A 14,847-nucleotide genomic window follows, 5' to 3' on the forward strand; every position below is an offset into this window, starting at 1 on the left:
AACGAGGGGTTGCAGGCATGATCTGTACCAGCAGTGGCTTAGGAGCCCACTCCAAGGCTAAACGCCCGCAAGAGCCTTTGCACGGAGCTGTAGCTCTGCAGCTCTCAGGCTTGCCTCGCAAAACTCCTCATCCAGCAAAACCTGCCGTGCTTATGCTGAGCTTGGATTCTCGGGGCCCCGCTGTTCCTCTTGCTGATGCTAACGCACTTGGTGGCATCAGTTCCCGTAGTCACGGATTGCTCTGTGAAATATTTATTGCAGGACTGATCCTTGCGAGATTAATATCTCGGAGGAAGTGTTGAAAACGAGCGTGTGGAAGGCTCTCACTATGAACACAGAAACAGTCTGAATCCGGGGAGGAAAGAGGTAAAGGATTGCATGTGAACGTGACCGTGCTCCTCTGCAAGCGACGGCGCATGCCTACAGTTTTCCCGTGCTTCGGCAGGCAGTACCGAGCAAACGGCCCGTCCCTGGGAACAGGCAGCGAGGACCGTGGCATGCAAACCAGCTCGTCACTGCCAGGGTGGTCCCACGAACAGGGTTGAACCAGCAGCAGCCGGCAGGTCTTCCACTGATGGTGCTCTCCCTCTTTTTGTCTTTTTTCCCCCCAGTTTTGCTATTTAGGAGCCTCGGCTTTGAAGGGGAGGAGTGAGAACGTGACTCAGGGACGTGCCAACGCAGAGACGGGGAGATACCGCTGTTTTCCAGTTGGAGGATTCCCATTAAAGCCATGTCGATGTTTTCAGTTCTCCTTGGTGTGCTTCAGGCATTCAGTATCTCTAGACCAGCAAACTGAGGTGTACGTGCCAGTCAATGGGAGTTCGGTGTCGTGAAGTTCCCGTGTGTACGTGCGTGTGGTGGTGTGGGTTTGTAGTGGTAGAGGGACTGCTGCCGCTTTATCATTCAGTGCTGTTTTCCTTCCTTTTACCTCCCTGGCACTCTGTAGTTTTTTCTTCTCCCCTGTCCTTGCAAAGTCTCTTCTCTCCCAGGGTGGGATGAGCCGGGAGGAAAGCGGCAAGATGCCTTTTCCTTCTCCCTTCCCCTGCCGCTATGCAGGAAGAAGCTGTGAAGCAGAGATGGCTCTCGTGCTCTCTTGAGGTTTTGGGGCGGGGGGTCGTTGGGCTGTGGTGTCACCTCAGGCAGATGCGGTCGAGTCGGCTGGCCGTGGAGCCTGGGAGGAGAGGACAAGCCAGAAGAAAAGGTCCCCTTGCAGCCCTGCATCTTGCTGTGGGCTCCTCAGCACGTGCTCCAGGCTCTCGGCGTCTGCAACTGGTGCCTCGTGCCCAGCTGGGACGGGTGCACGAGCCCTCCTGCCATCGGCTTGTCCCATCCTCTGCGGGAGCCTGTTCGTGCATGAAGCCAACCCCAAATGCCAAGGGCAAGTTGTTGCTCCTTGCAAACGGGTGGGGAAAAGAAACTACAGAATTGCTCTGTAAGGAAGAAAGGGGTACATCCCCAAGCAGGGCCAAAATCAGACGGCTTTTACGGGATGGTGTTTTGCAAGCTGTAGGTTGACTTTTGCCAGCGTGGCATGGTGACTGTCGGAGGGGACAGCTGCTGTCCTGCAGCGCCGCGGGAGCGGTTCCCGAGAAAAGGGAGGCGGAAGCAGCTGAAGGAGTTGAAGCCTTAGGCCGCAAGAGCTGAGCAGCTCCGGGTATTCCAAAGTATTTTTCCAACCGTGTCCCCGCCTGGCCAGGGAAGTCAGTGGAGGAGGTGGTGCGTCTGGCTCCCTCTGTATAGTGTGCTGGAGGTGAGGAAAGGATTAAGGAAGAGAGAGGTCAGAGGAAGGAGGAGGGGAGTGTGTGTGGGGCTGTGCTGAGGGTGGGGTTTGGAGTAAGTGGAGGGAGAGGCTGGGGAAGAGCCCCAGGCCGGAGCTGGAAGCCAAGGGAAGGTGATGTCCCTCTGGGAGAATTAAGGGCTCGGCCTCCAGGTTGGACCTGGGGATGGGGTGCTGGGTGGTACAGGTATAATTGGGGGGCATGAGTGGGGGTAGGGGTCCCTCTCCGGAGGCAGCCAGCTTGAGCTGTCACCCGAGAACTCCTCAAAGAGGGATGGGAAACCTTCCCTGGGACTCTGCCTTCTCAGCGGGATCCCAGGGTCGGCCCCTGTTAGGGTGGCCGGCGTGGGTAAATCCCTAAGAGTGGTGAAGGTGCCTTCCGAGTGCCGCTTGGTGTTGGAGGCGAAGCTTTGGGTGCTTTGGGATTCGTACGACTGCCATCTGCTCAGGAGGGAAGGATGGGGGGAGAAAAGGTGGTTTAATGCACATGGTGGCATCTGGCAGCCTCCCTGCAGGAGGTGGCCAGGGCAGGGGCTGTGTCCTGCAAAGTACTTCACTGTGTGGAGCATCCTCCAGAAAAGCCGTAATAAATCCATAGAAATAATTTTGGGTTTCAGGGGGTCTGCCAAGCCCGGCCAGGCTTGTTCCTGACATCAGGTATATGCACTATCCCGTCCCATATCATTTGCCCGACGTCTTGCTCGGCTGCGGTGGGTTCGTGCCTCCGCCCTGGTCCCTGCTTGCTGCTCCTGGGAGGGAGCGTGGTGCTGCCCCGAGGTTTCGCTCAACCTCCTCCAGCTCCAGGATGGAGAGCTGATGTTGAGGTTCACGGCAGAAGGTCCCCAAAGGCTTTTCCTGCCACGCAGCCGCCAGCGTGGAGTGGGGCTCAGCACCGTGCCCGAAGCATGGCCCCCTCCTGACTCTGCCCCGCCACGTCCCCGTGCAGCCCGTCTCTGGGCTGAGACAGCCGAGAAATCCTGGGGGGGACATGGCAATGTCCCTGCGTGGGCTGGTAGAGAGCCAGAAGGGAGCTCGTCTGGACAAATACAGAAGAACGAGGCACATTGTAATAGTGAGGCTGCCCAATCGTCACCCTTTATTTGCCGAAAACCAGACTGCTGGGTGCCTGTCAGCAAGCACTCATTACTCTGGTTTAATTTCTTCAGAGGTTGGTAGTACAGAAGGGAGGAAAAGGCACTCACCTTCTGCAAAGAGAACCGTTCCCCGAAAAGCCGGACCTTCCTCCTTTGCTCCAGTGATTTCCGATTTCAGTTTTACAAGCAATTACTGCTTTCAGCCTCCCAACAAAAGCAGCTTCGAAGCAGCCAACCGGAGCTTTGTGCTTAGGAAATAGTGCTAAGCGGAACAACTCTGGCTGCTCCAAAACTCCAAAGTGAGCGATGCAAAGCTCGGCATCCCCTTGCCCAGCCCAGTTTTGACAATGTGATGTTTTGCAGGCACCTGTCAGCAGCGGAGAAGGACAGAGAGGGAAGGCAAAGCGTTTGCAAGTGCTGGTGCCCATGCTGGGATGGGATAAACTGCTTTCCGGAGGCTTCTCCCCTTCCTGCTCCATCCCATCCCAAGGCCACAGGTCCGCAACCCCACAGCTCTACGAAACCCTTAACTCCTCCAGCAATTTCCTCAACAAAATAAGTGCTCCGAGTCCATTTGAGTGGCCTAACCGGGACCGAGTGAGTTCTGAGCGGGGCCCTTTCCTTCGGTGGCATCTCCGCGCAAGGCTTGCCGCGATTTCGAGGATGCTGCAACAGAAGGGCCATGGGACGCTGAGAGCATCTTGCCGCAGAGCCGGAGGTGCTCACTTGTCCTGTTTCCTCCTATGTTTCCTCCTAATGTGTATTTTGCCCCGTAAGGCGTATTTTCCCCAAGGCTTTGCACCTCACTCCTATTTTGGCAGCTTGTGCTTTTAAATACACCCAAACGCTGCTTATGCCTTTTGGCCCAGCAGGATGCGGCATTTACACCCCTTTTCTCTATTCCGGCTAGTTTTTGCCCAAAGCAGAGCTGGTTTCTCCCCATCCACTAAGTTTTCCAAGCGGGAAGAGTCCTGGGGTGCGTGGCTTTAAATAACTGCCTGGATACGCATCACCGATTGTGATGCCATAAACGGTCACTTGTTGTGTCTCTGGAGTTGGTGCACACTGGGTGCCACTGAGCTCCTCTCGGTGAGAGCTGTCCAGGTGTCCCGGGGGACTCTGGCCCCCTGATTGATCTGGAGGTTCAATTATCCCCCCAAACCGGTGACCGACGTGAGGATGAACCAGAACGGGGCTTACAAAATGACACTTCTGGAAGAGTTACAGGTAGCACAGCCGAAGGGCTGAGCATCCCCCAAACAGGGGGAAAACTCTCCCCGAAATCCCATTGGCATTTCCCTGGAGGGCAGAAGGATGGGCAGGGGGAGATGCTTTGCACTGGGGAGGGCTGCCAGGGGCAGGTTTAGCGTCCCTGGTCGCAGCACGGAGGCAAAACGGTGTCTAAGAGAGAAGGAGACTTGCCGGCAGGACGCAAGGGAGCTCTAGACGCCCAGCCCCAACTTTTACCTTCTTCTCATTGCTAAACAGAGGCATGACGAGGAGGCACTGATTGACCAGGGGAGAAGGAGCAACGGTGCCAAGATTCACTATGAGAAGGAGGAGTTGGAGGGTGAGTCTCTGCTGAGATGCTGGTAGAGGGGCCACCAGCCCGGCGCCTTTTCCCGTTGCACAAAGTCCCTACAATGTCCCTCACTCGGTGTGACATCATGTGCAGCAAAACGTGCCATGCTTCTTAATAAAGCAGCACAGTTATTTTCACGTGTTTTAATATTACGGCTTTTCAACAGAGGGAAAAAGCCCCCGCGGAGGTCACGGTGTGAGCTTTAGCCATGGGGCTGGATAATTCACGGCTTGTTTACTCGCAGAGGCTGCTCCTGGCTTGGAGAGGTCTGGAGAATAATTGGACAGCTGCAGGCGCGAGGCTGTGCTTTTCTTCTTTTCTTCTGGAGTTCCTTATCATGGGACTGATTGGATCTTCTCTTGTTGCCTTGTGCCATACAAAGATTTTAAAAAGAATTCCCTTCTGGCACTGCTTAATGAGCAAGGCTGAGTGTTGGCCAGCCCAAGCTGGAATTTGAGAAGACGTTGGATGCTTTCAGGGCACTTTTGGGGGAGCCATCACTTGTTGTTGCTCTGTTGTTGCAAAGTTCGAGTAAAACAGGCTTGGAAAAAAGGAGAGGTCTGTGACATTCAGGGATCCAGTGAAAACAAAATTGGTGTTTCCTCCTGGGACGGCTGCACTGATTTAACCGTGGTGTCTGCGTCATCCATCTCCCCAATATCGCGAGTGATGCAAATGCTGCTTTTTTGCAGGCCACCGGACCCTGTACGCCGGCGTGCAGATGCCGCCGGTGGGGCAATGCCACCGGCATCACCGACCCCACAAGCAGAAGCATCGGGAACAGGAGGAGGACTGTGCCCCGACGGAGCGGGGCTACCACTGTAAGTCCCGCCACCACGTTCACTAAACTCCTTGGGGCTACATGGGCGCTGGGGTCTTCTGCAAGCAGGTCCATGTGGCTAGTTTGAGTGACTTGCTGTTCTTCCGAGGGAAAGTGGCATTATTTAACAAGACCCTCTTTTTCAAAACTTTCATCTTTTTTTTTTGAGGTAGTTAAATGTATAATGGATTTAGGCTCATCTTCCTCAGCGGGATGCCTGCTTTAAAAATGGAAATGTGGGGAAGGAAAGCTGCCCATCCTTGTGCAGGGGTGGAATAGATGCTTCTCCTTCTCCGTGGCTCTGTGCAAGCCCCAACAGAGCCAGGGGAGAGGGGCCGGCCCAATATTTGTGGCTGAACTGGTGCCGATCTGATGCCCGCTTTGCATGTGAGCGTGATGGGCCATATTCGAGCGTGGTAACGGGACGGGTCTCTGTGTTCTGCCCCCAGGCACCCCGTCCCAGCGGGTGCAGTTCATCCTCAGGACCAAGGAGGACGAGCAGCATGTCCCTCACGCCTTGTTCACCGAGCTGGATGAGATCTGCGTGAAAGAGGGCGAAGATGCCGAGTGGAAGGAAACGGCAAGGTAAATCCCTGCTGCCGGCTGTGGTGGGAGAGGAGTCCCTGCGCCAGCAGTGCACGCGGGCTCTGCTTTCCGCTCCGCAGGACGCGAAGCTTTTGCAGCTGTAGGTGCTGATGCGAGGAGCCGTCTCCTCTTGCTACCTGTAGCTCTGTTAAAGGGGTTGGAGAGCTGGGGCTGTTTCCTTGCAATGGGGCTGACAGCACCCGATGTCCGCAGGTGGCTGAAGTTTGAGGAGGACGTGGAAGACGGCGGCGAGCGCTGGAGCAAGCCCTATGTGGCCACGCTGTCCTTGCACAGCCTCTTTGAGCTGAGGAGCTGCATCATCAATGGCACGGTGCTGCTGGACATTAGTGCCAACAGCATCGAAGAGATCGCAGGTACTGTGGGTGCCGCGTCCCTCCGGGAACGGTCGAGCTTGGCTCGCCGCTGTGCCCTTCCTTCCCAGATCAAACCCTGCCTCATTTTCCTGTGCCATGCTCAGATCTGATCCTGGGCCAGCAAGAACAGCTCACGGAGTTTGACGAGCGCACGCGGGCAAAAATTGGAGAAGTTCTTTTGAAGAAGCACCACCATCAGAACGAGAAGAAAAGAAACAACCTTCTCCGCTCGTTTGCTGATGTGAGCAAGAAGGGGTCGGACCTGCACCTCCTCGACAAGCCAGGTGAGGGTTCCTGCAGGGCTTTGGCACCCGGTGAAGGTTTCTGCAGGGCTTTGGCAGCAGATGAGGGTTTCTGCAGGGCTTTGGCCCCATTAGGTTTGTCCTAGCAAAGGAGAAGCATCCCAATTGCTCCTTGTCCGTCTTTCTGAGTGTCTTTCTTTTTTCTACCAGCTCAAACACTTACCCCTCATCCTTCTCCCACCACTGTGGAAGCTAAAAATGGGGTGAACCATGAGACCAGCACAACGGATTTAAGCAAGGTGAGACACTCATAGCTTTCTTAGGCCTTCAGGGACGAATTTGCTGTTGCAACCTTGGCTGCAGAGGGAGCTGCAGGGTGCTGTGGGCTTTGCTTTTGGGGTAATTGCCTGAAAATGGCTTGTTGTGCCCAGGCGGAGCTGCACTTCATGAAGAAAATTCCCAGCGGGGCTGAAGCGTCCAACGTGCTCGTAGGAGAGCTGGATTTCCTTCGCCAGCCCATCATGGCATTTGTCCGCCTGACCCCGGCTGTCCTCCTCTCGGGCATGACGGAAGTTCCCATCCCAACAAGGTCTGAACGAGAAGCACAAAGTTTTTATTTCAAACCCCCCCAACAAAACATCAGATGGCATGCACCAGTTTGGCATCCCAAGGGAACAAGGCCAGCGGGAGCCAGCACGTTTCTGCCAGCCACGTCTCCTTGCCTTCTTTTCCCCCTTCCCTGCTGTAGCTTTTAAACCCATTGGCCAACGTGAATGAGAGTTGGCCCCAAAATGAAATTTGCGATGGGTTTTGATGAATTTCCAATTCATCACCGGAGTCGGTGAGCCTCCGTGTCCCCTCTCGAGCCGTGCTCTGGGCTGGGAGCTGCCAGGGATTTCCTTGGGTGCTCTTTGAGCCATGACACGTTCGTCTCTCTCCTTTTGTTTGTCTTGCCCAGGTTCCTGTTTGTTTTGCTTGGACCAGAAGGAAAAGCCCATCAGTACCATGAGATCGGCAGGTCCATGGCTACTATCATGACGGATGAGGTGCGACGTGAGAAGGGATATCTCTGGGTCATTTTTGGCTTTCTTCACCTCTCCCTGTCTCTGTAGTAGTGAGGAAGAGCGTTTGCTGTCCCCGCTGCCGGCAGCTCTCCAAATAGCCCACCCTTCGTTCGCACCCCAAAGCAAACACGCACGTTTGCATCCCCCCACATCCTGGAGGCTGAAATCCCACCCGGGGTGCATCCTGCACCTCGTCCTTCTCCCCGGGGTCCCCAGCACGCTGTCCCCAGTGGTGGCATTGCCAGGGCCAGTAAAACTTGTCCTCTTTAAGCAACAGGCTGCGGTGTGCCATGGGGGATGGGGGGCCTCGTGGAGGAGAGGATTACAAGGAACACGATGGACAGATTTTTCCTTTTGGGGGAATACTTCCTGCCATTGCCAGCAGGAAATTTGGGGGAAATTATCTTGCGTTTAGCCAAGTGCTTATTGCACTGCTTAGGGCATGCGAGATGGGTTGTCCTCTGAGCAGGTTGTCTCCTACGGGCAGGTTTTCCATGACGTCGCCTATAAAGCCAAGAACCGGGCTGACCTCGTGGCCGGCATCGATGAGTTTCTGGATCAGGTCACGGTCTTGCCGCCTGGAGAGTGGGATCCATCGATCCGAATCGAGCCCCCGAAAAACGTCCCTTCGCAGGTGGGTGCTGCGGTGGAGGGAGGTGCGAGGGGGACGGGCAGGACGGCAGGCAGCTGGGGATGCTGTTCAGGGCTCCAGATTCACAAGGTCCCTATTTGACACAGTCACATGGACAGACCAGAAGCAAAACAAGCCAGTGGTTACAAATAGCTGTCTTTCTCTTATTTCCATTTGAACAGGAAAAAAGGAAGATGCCAGGAGCTCTTGATGACAGTGCTTCTGACAGTGAGCCAGAGAAGCACAGCGGTCCTGAACTGGAGCGGACGGGAAGGTGCAAGCTTTGATAGTTTGGGGTGTTTTTTTTCTGCTTGCCTCCCAAATCTGAGCATGCACCTTGCCTTTGAGCAGGTTTTTGGGGTTTTTTGGTTCAGTGAAGGGGCTCCACATGCCCAGCTGGGTCCCTGGGCTGGGCAGGTGGGAGATGTGGGCAGCTGGGCTCAGCCACAGCATCATTGCACACAGGTTTTCTTGATTTGGGGTGGAAGCAGATGTGCAAATACCTCCAGGTAGAGCTCTGCTGCTTCTCAGAGCAAGGGAGTGTTGCAGTAAGAGGGGATGGGCTCTCAGGTTAGGTCTTGTTTTTTCTTTTTTCTTCTTTTTATTTTTGTTGTTGGAGGGCATTTTGGCGTGCCTCAGCTTCTAGTGGGTGTAAAAAGGGAGAAGGAGACGGCTTCTTTTCAGCACTGAAAATTACTCCATGCTTGTGATTGCCCTTCTGCAGCCAAGAAAAGTCCATGTGGTCTTGCAGGAGAACAGTCTCTATTTTGTCCTTCTTCCAGGCTCTTTGGAGGTTTGATCCTGGATGTGAAGCGAAAAGCCCCGTGGTTCTGGAGCGACTTCCGGGATGGTCTGAGGCTGCAGTGTCTGGCGTCCTTCCTCTTCCTCTACTGTGCCTGCATGTCCCCTGTCATCACCTTCGGGGGACTGCTGGGGGAGGCGACCGATGGCCACATAGTGAGCAGCTCTCTCTGTTGGGTGGCACGGGGGAGGATAAAACTCATGCAAAAGTCCTTGCTGCAGTGAGTTTGCTCTGGGTTTTTTTTCCCCCTAATGCTTTCTGTACTCACTGCTGCCTCTCTTCCCCGGACAGAGTGCCATGGAGTCGCTGCTGGGCGCCTCCATGACCGGCGTGGTGTTTTCCCTCTTTGCTGGCCAACCTCTCACCATCCTCGGCAGCACCGGACCCGTGCTCGTCTTTGAGAAGATCCTCTACAAATTCTGCAAGTAAGGCTGGTTGCTGCGGCCGGGTGCTGTGAGAGCCTTCAGAAGGCAGCGGGGATGGAGAAAAGATGTTTGTCTTTCATTTCTCTCAGCGGCAGTTGTTCGATTGAAGTTGTCTTGTGTGTCACAGATGCTGCACGCTGCTGCTTTAGTATGTGATGGTGCGAGAGCCCTGGCTCTCTGAAGGATGGATGGGGTCATTTGGGGGTTTTAGGCTTAAAGCGAAGCAGCTGGAGGAGGAGAAACCACAAGGATGTGGATGCCCAAGATGGGCTGCACAAGGAAGAGGAGACAAATCACTCTGGTTTGGGAATGGGGGAAGATTTGCTTCCCTCTGAGTACAAAACAAGGCACTTCTTAGCCTGATTGTTGCTGGAAGTGGAAATACAGTTTGCTCAAGTAGCCAAATAGTCTACTGCTGAAATGTTGTGAGTTTGGATGATTTCATTGAAAAAGTAGGAGTTTTTCATGTGAAATGGGTGTTTTCCATGACAGTCCTTCTGCTGTGATGACTTCGATGTGAGATGAACCACCCTTATTGCAATTTAAATTTATCATTAAGCCCCAACTTGGAGCCTCTTGCTGGCCTTTCCACCCTTGGTTTTATTTTGGTTTCCCAGGGAGTACACGCTCTCCTATCTCTCTCTGCGGGCATGCATCGGGCTGTGGACCGCCTTCTTCTGCATCGTGCTGGTGGCCACCGACGCCAGCTCTTTGGTGTGCTACATCACCCGCTTCACCGAAGAAGCCTTCGCCTCCCTCATCTGCCTCATCTTCATCTACGAGGCTCTAGAGAAGCTGAGTCACCTGCGGGAGACCTACCCTGTGCACATGCACAGCCAGCTCAACTTCCTCACCATCGACTAGTGGGTTTTTTCCTCCTAAAACGCCCCTGCCCCTTGGCAGGAGCTCAGGGCTGCACCTGCATCGCCTCTCCCTTACCCGTGTCTTGGCTTCTCTCCTCCCAGCTGTAAGTGTGAGGCACCGACGCATCCCAGCAATGAAACCCTGCGTTTCTGGGAGAGCAACAAGATCAACGTGTCTGGCATCGCCTGGGAAAACCTCACGGTGACCGTAAGTGCCCCGAGCCACTGCTTCCTCGTGCCGCGGCCACGGGGTCCAGGGGCATTCGCGTGGTGCGCAAGTCGGAGCCCTTCAGGTGGTGATGGGCTTCCAGCTGTGCTAGTGCTGCTCTGAAAAGTCATTGCTTACATCTAATGGGTGGTTTTAACCCGCTTGGTCCTGGGAAGGAGAGTCCACCTTGTCCAGTCCACCTTGTGCCCAACATCGTGGGTAATAACTGTCCGCCTCCTCAACGCGGTGGCAGGACAATATTTCTGACCGGCAGCAGAAATAACCCCCTCGTTATGCAAGGTTTCCTTGCTGCACGTGCACTGCCTTTGTGTCCTGATGCTCTGTTTCTCCAGGAATGTCGGTATTTGCATGGAGAGTTTCAAGGCCCTGCCTGTGGACCCAATGGCCCCTACACGCCTGACGTCCTCTTCTGGTGCTGCATCCTCTTCTTCTCCACCTTTGTGCTGTCGAGCTTACTGAAGAAGTTTAAGACCAGCCGATACTTCCCAACCAGAGTAGGTAGAAGACGGTGGCCAGCAGCAGTCTCCACGCTCATTTCCCAAAATGGCTTTCCTGGAGCACTAAGCAGTATTTGCCACCACTCGGTCGAGCTGGGAAACATTGACCTTGAAGGCCAAGCTCTCCATCAGCGTGGACGTCCCTCACTCATTTCCATGAGCGCAAAAGGATCGTAGCATTTCCCACCTGCCTGGCGACCTGTCCTGGAGCCATCTCTTGCTCAGGCAGTGGGAAATCAGGTCTTCCACAGTTACTTTTTTTCACCTTCTGTGCATTATGTGCTCAAGGGGAAGGCTGATTCAGCTGAGGAGCTGCCATAGCAAACGACACTATTTCTTCCTTTTGAGGAGCAAATGATGCCTCAGTGCCTTATTCCCGTTTTAGCTGTGAGCGTGGCTGTCGTGGCAGACATCTGCTTCCTTCTTTTGTAATTTTATTTTTTTTTTTAAGGTTTCAACTAAGACAACCCTTTTCCACCTAATTAAACATTTTGTATTGCCTGGCACCAGATCTCACAGGCACAAACACAGCAACGGTATCTAACCAAGGGATTTGGCTGCATGTCCTCAGCATGGAGGGGTTTTGTTAACCGGTCTTAATGGCGTTGACGTACCTCACTTTTCCATGTCATGTTGTGGCCCCCTTTGCGACGCCCCCTTCAGCTCTGGTTTCTTGCCCCAGGTACGGTCCACAGTAAGCGACTTTGCTGTTTTCCTCACCATCGTCGTCATGGTGCTCATGGACTTCATGATTGGGATCCCATCACCGAAGCTCCACGTCCCCCATATGTTCAAGGTAACGGGGTGTTTTGGCAGGGAGCTGGTTTCAGCCCTTGGGGATGCCACAAGGTGATGCCGGGGCAGGACAGGGCTGAGTCCGGAGGAGATGCTGGTGGTGCGACCATCTCCTCTTCTGCCTCCAAGCGCATTGTTTCCTTCGGGAAAGGAGAAGACAGCCCCAAAACTAGATACCTCCAGGAGAAGTATCTGTAGGTGCTTGCAAAGAGGGCAGCGGCAGTGCTGAACCCCAGGGTGACGTGAAGCCAGGGCTGGGAGGTGCTCTGACATGGGAATGGAGGGGAAAAGCAAAGCCAGTGAGGTGGCTGGGCTGGGAGATGATGCTGATGTGTGTGCTTTGTTGCAGCCTACCAGAGACGACCGCGGGTGGTTCATCAGCCCCGTAGGACCCAACCCTTGGTGGACGGTGTTGGCTGCGCTCATCCCAGCTCTGCTCTGCACCATCTTGATCTTCATGGACCAGCAGATCACTGCTGTTATTGTGAACAGGAAGGAGCACAGGCTGAAGGTAAGGGGCTGCAAGAGATGAGCCCATCCCCAACCCACTCCGGGCTGCAGGCACGGGGAGAAGCTCCTATTCCAAATGCTTTGGGAAGGCATTGGTTTGGGAAAACGTCAGGCTGCGTGGCAGGATGCTCTCCTGCATTAATGATGACACAGGGAGCAAACGACAGGGAGTTCAGATGAGCAGCCTTTCAGAGGAGCAAATTAATCTTGGAGCAATAGAGAAGCGTGGTTTTGTTTTAAAATGTCAGCAGTGGATGGGGGATCGAATTGTGTTGACGCGCTGCCAGGGATAACTCAGAGTCACATCCTACTTGCAAGTGGTGGAAATTTCTTTATGAAGGAAAAAACCCAGTCTCTTTTTTTCTTTTGAGAAGTAGCTATCGCACAACCAAATCCACTTTGTCTGAACTCCTGCCACCTTTTCATGCAAGGGGCTTGCACAAAGAGCAGATACCTCCTTATTTGTTTCCGAGGCGTGTTTTAAATTCTCAAGAAGTTGACTTGCGCTCTAGCGGGGTTTGAGCCTGACTTGCGACGTTGTCCTTGCTCTTGTGCTGTGGGACGCTCATCTCCTTGTTTTGCTTCCCGCAGAAAGGATGTGGGTACCACCTGGACCTTTTCATGGTGGCCGTGATGCTCGGGGTGTGCTCCGTGATGGGGCTGCCCTGGTTTGTGGCTGCCACCGTCCTGTCCATCACCCACGTGAATAGCCTCAAAGTCGAGTCTGAGTGCGCAGCTCCAGGAGAACAACCCAAGTTTCTGGGGATACGAGAGCAGAGAGTCACTGGCTCCATGATCTTTGTGCTCATGGGCTGCTCTGTCTTCTTCACTTCTGTGTTAAAGGTAAGAGGAAAATGCAAAACACCCAACAGCCACGAGCTTTTTGGAGGTTACCCAAAACCAGTCCCCTCTCTCCAGGCCCGAGCAGCTGTGGAGTGGAGGAGGAGGTGATCCCAAACCTTGGGGCTTGACCCACAGTGGGAAGCAGCCTCCTCGCTTACGCTTTCCAGCCGTTCAGCACGTTATCGATGGCAATTTGCTCCCCCAAATGCCTCAGCACAGCCGTTCCAGTAGCTAAACACACTGAAATCATCTCCATGGGCTTCCTTGCGTGTTCCTCCCACAAGATAATCTCCTCGCTAGGCTAAGAGGAGGCACGTCGCTTTTGCTTGTTGCTACAAGAATAAGGAGAAAGGTTTTTCTACCGTCACAGAACGTGGCATATGGTAGCATGGTCGCCTGTTTTCCTCCAACCTTTCTGGAAGATAGGATTCTGCTGATGAAAGATAACTCCAACGGTCAGCCTAAAGCAGAGCGTTAGCTCACTCGCAGGCACAAAAGCTCTGCTGGTTAAAATCCGACACGTCTCTAACCCTGTGGAAACTGGAAAGCTGTAGGCAATTTGAGGCAGTGCCTGTAGAAGAGAGTGGTACTACTGAAAATGCAATTTAAAAAAATAAATGATTGCATTCTTTCTTTCAGTTTATACCAATGCCTGTGCTTTACGGCGTCTTTCTCTACATGGGCGTGTCGTCGCTCGGAGAAATTCAGGTACGGACTTTTTTACAGCGTGCAGCATGTCCGCTGCCTGGTATTTCATCTCCGTAGAAGCAGGAAAAAAGCAGCGGCATGGGAAAAAAACCTCTCAGAAAGCAAGCAATGAAAATATTTTGTGTACGAAAAAGATTGGAGGAGGCACAGGAGGTCTATAGGGCTGGGAGGACTGGGCAAGTTGAGCGCTCCCTGTTTAAACACAGGTTAGGGCAGGCCAGTGTTTGGTTAGGTGAAAATGGGGGAGTTGAGTGCACAGGGAAGGCAATTTCTACCACTGGTGGAAATCCTTGCTGGGGGATTCAGTGGGCCAAGACAAGCTAATCATAGAATAACGTGGCATAATTGCACGTGGGTGGGCAGCTCTCACGGGCAAGCTGGTTTCTAGCTGGAGCGAAGGGAAAATGGGTGCTGCTCCCAGGAGGAGCATAGTGGGATCCACGATTTCTCATGGCGAGCAAGATCCTGAAAACTCCCTCCACGTCTCAAGAGGGCCAGAAGCTTTCCGCAGTCCCAAGGTGGCAACTTTTCCACTTCGATTTTGCAGTTCTTCGATCGCTTGAAGCTGTTTTGGATGCCGGCGAAACACCAGCCGGATTTCATCTACCTGCGGCACGTCCCCTTGCGAAAGGTGCACTTCTTCACCGTGATCCAGCTGATCTGCCTCGTCCTGCTCTGGGCCATCAAGGTGTCCCGTGCCGCCATCATCTTTCCCATGATGGTAAGAGGCGGTGCCGCTCGGCACAGGGATGTTTGCCGCGTTGGAGTGAGATGTAGCACCACCTCTGGCCTCACCGCATCTTCCCTCTATTTCGTGCAGGTTTTGGCTCTTGTATTTGTCCGGAAAGCCATGGATTTCTGCTTCTCAAAGCGAGAGCTCAGCTTCCTGGATGACCTTATGCCAGAAAGCAAGCAGAAGAAGTTGGACGGTGCCAAAAACGAAGCCAATGAAGAAGAGGTAACGCTTGCTGGGCGCTCGGGGCTGGACATCTCCCTCGGGCTGTGA

General features: G+C 53.9%; 1 protein-coding gene across 1 annotated transcript; it reads left to right on the forward strand.

Moving 5' to 3' along the window:
- Positions 1 to 1,489: 1,489 nt before the first annotated feature.
- Positions 1,490 to 14,847, forward strand: LOC132320335 (electroneutral sodium bicarbonate exchanger 1-like). Its single transcript, XM_059832614.1, has 21 exons — positions 1,490 to 1,506; positions 3,411 to 3,468; positions 4,360 to 4,441; positions 5,146 to 5,274; positions 5,723 to 5,858; positions 6,072 to 6,232; positions 6,337 to 6,389; positions 6,906 to 7,063; positions 7,433 to 7,520; positions 8,026 to 8,172; positions 8,929 to 9,126; positions 9,263 to 9,396; positions 10,014 to 10,259; positions 10,362 to 10,467; positions 10,821 to 10,982; positions 11,668 to 11,781; positions 12,130 to 12,291; positions 12,882 to 13,133; positions 13,773 to 13,841; positions 14,389 to 14,562; positions 14,662 to 14,847. Exons 1-21 carry the CDS (start codon positions 1,490 to 1,492, stop codon positions 14,845 to 14,847), a joined length of 2,832 nt encoding a protein of 943 aa, XP_059688597.1.

This window comes from Gavia stellata, chromosome 35 (assembly GCF_030936135.1).
Source record: "Gavia stellata isolate bGavSte3 chromosome 35, bGavSte3.hap2, whole genome shotgun sequence".
In the NCBI taxonomy this organism is placed as follows: domain Eukaryota; kingdom Metazoa; phylum Chordata; class Aves; order Gaviiformes; family Gaviidae; genus Gavia; species Gavia stellata.

Excerpts from the sequence above, each read along its gene's own strand:
- LOC132320335 (XM_059832614.1), top strand. Across the intron at positions 6,233-6,336 it reads CAGCATCGAAGAGATCGCAG|ATCTGATCCTGGGCCAGCAA; the intron begins GTACTGTGGGTG and ends TGCCATGCTCAG. Across the intron at positions 14,563-14,661 it reads CCATCATCTTTCCCATGATG|GTTTTGGCTCTTGTATTTGT; the intron begins GTAAGAGGCGGT and ends TATTTCGTGCAG.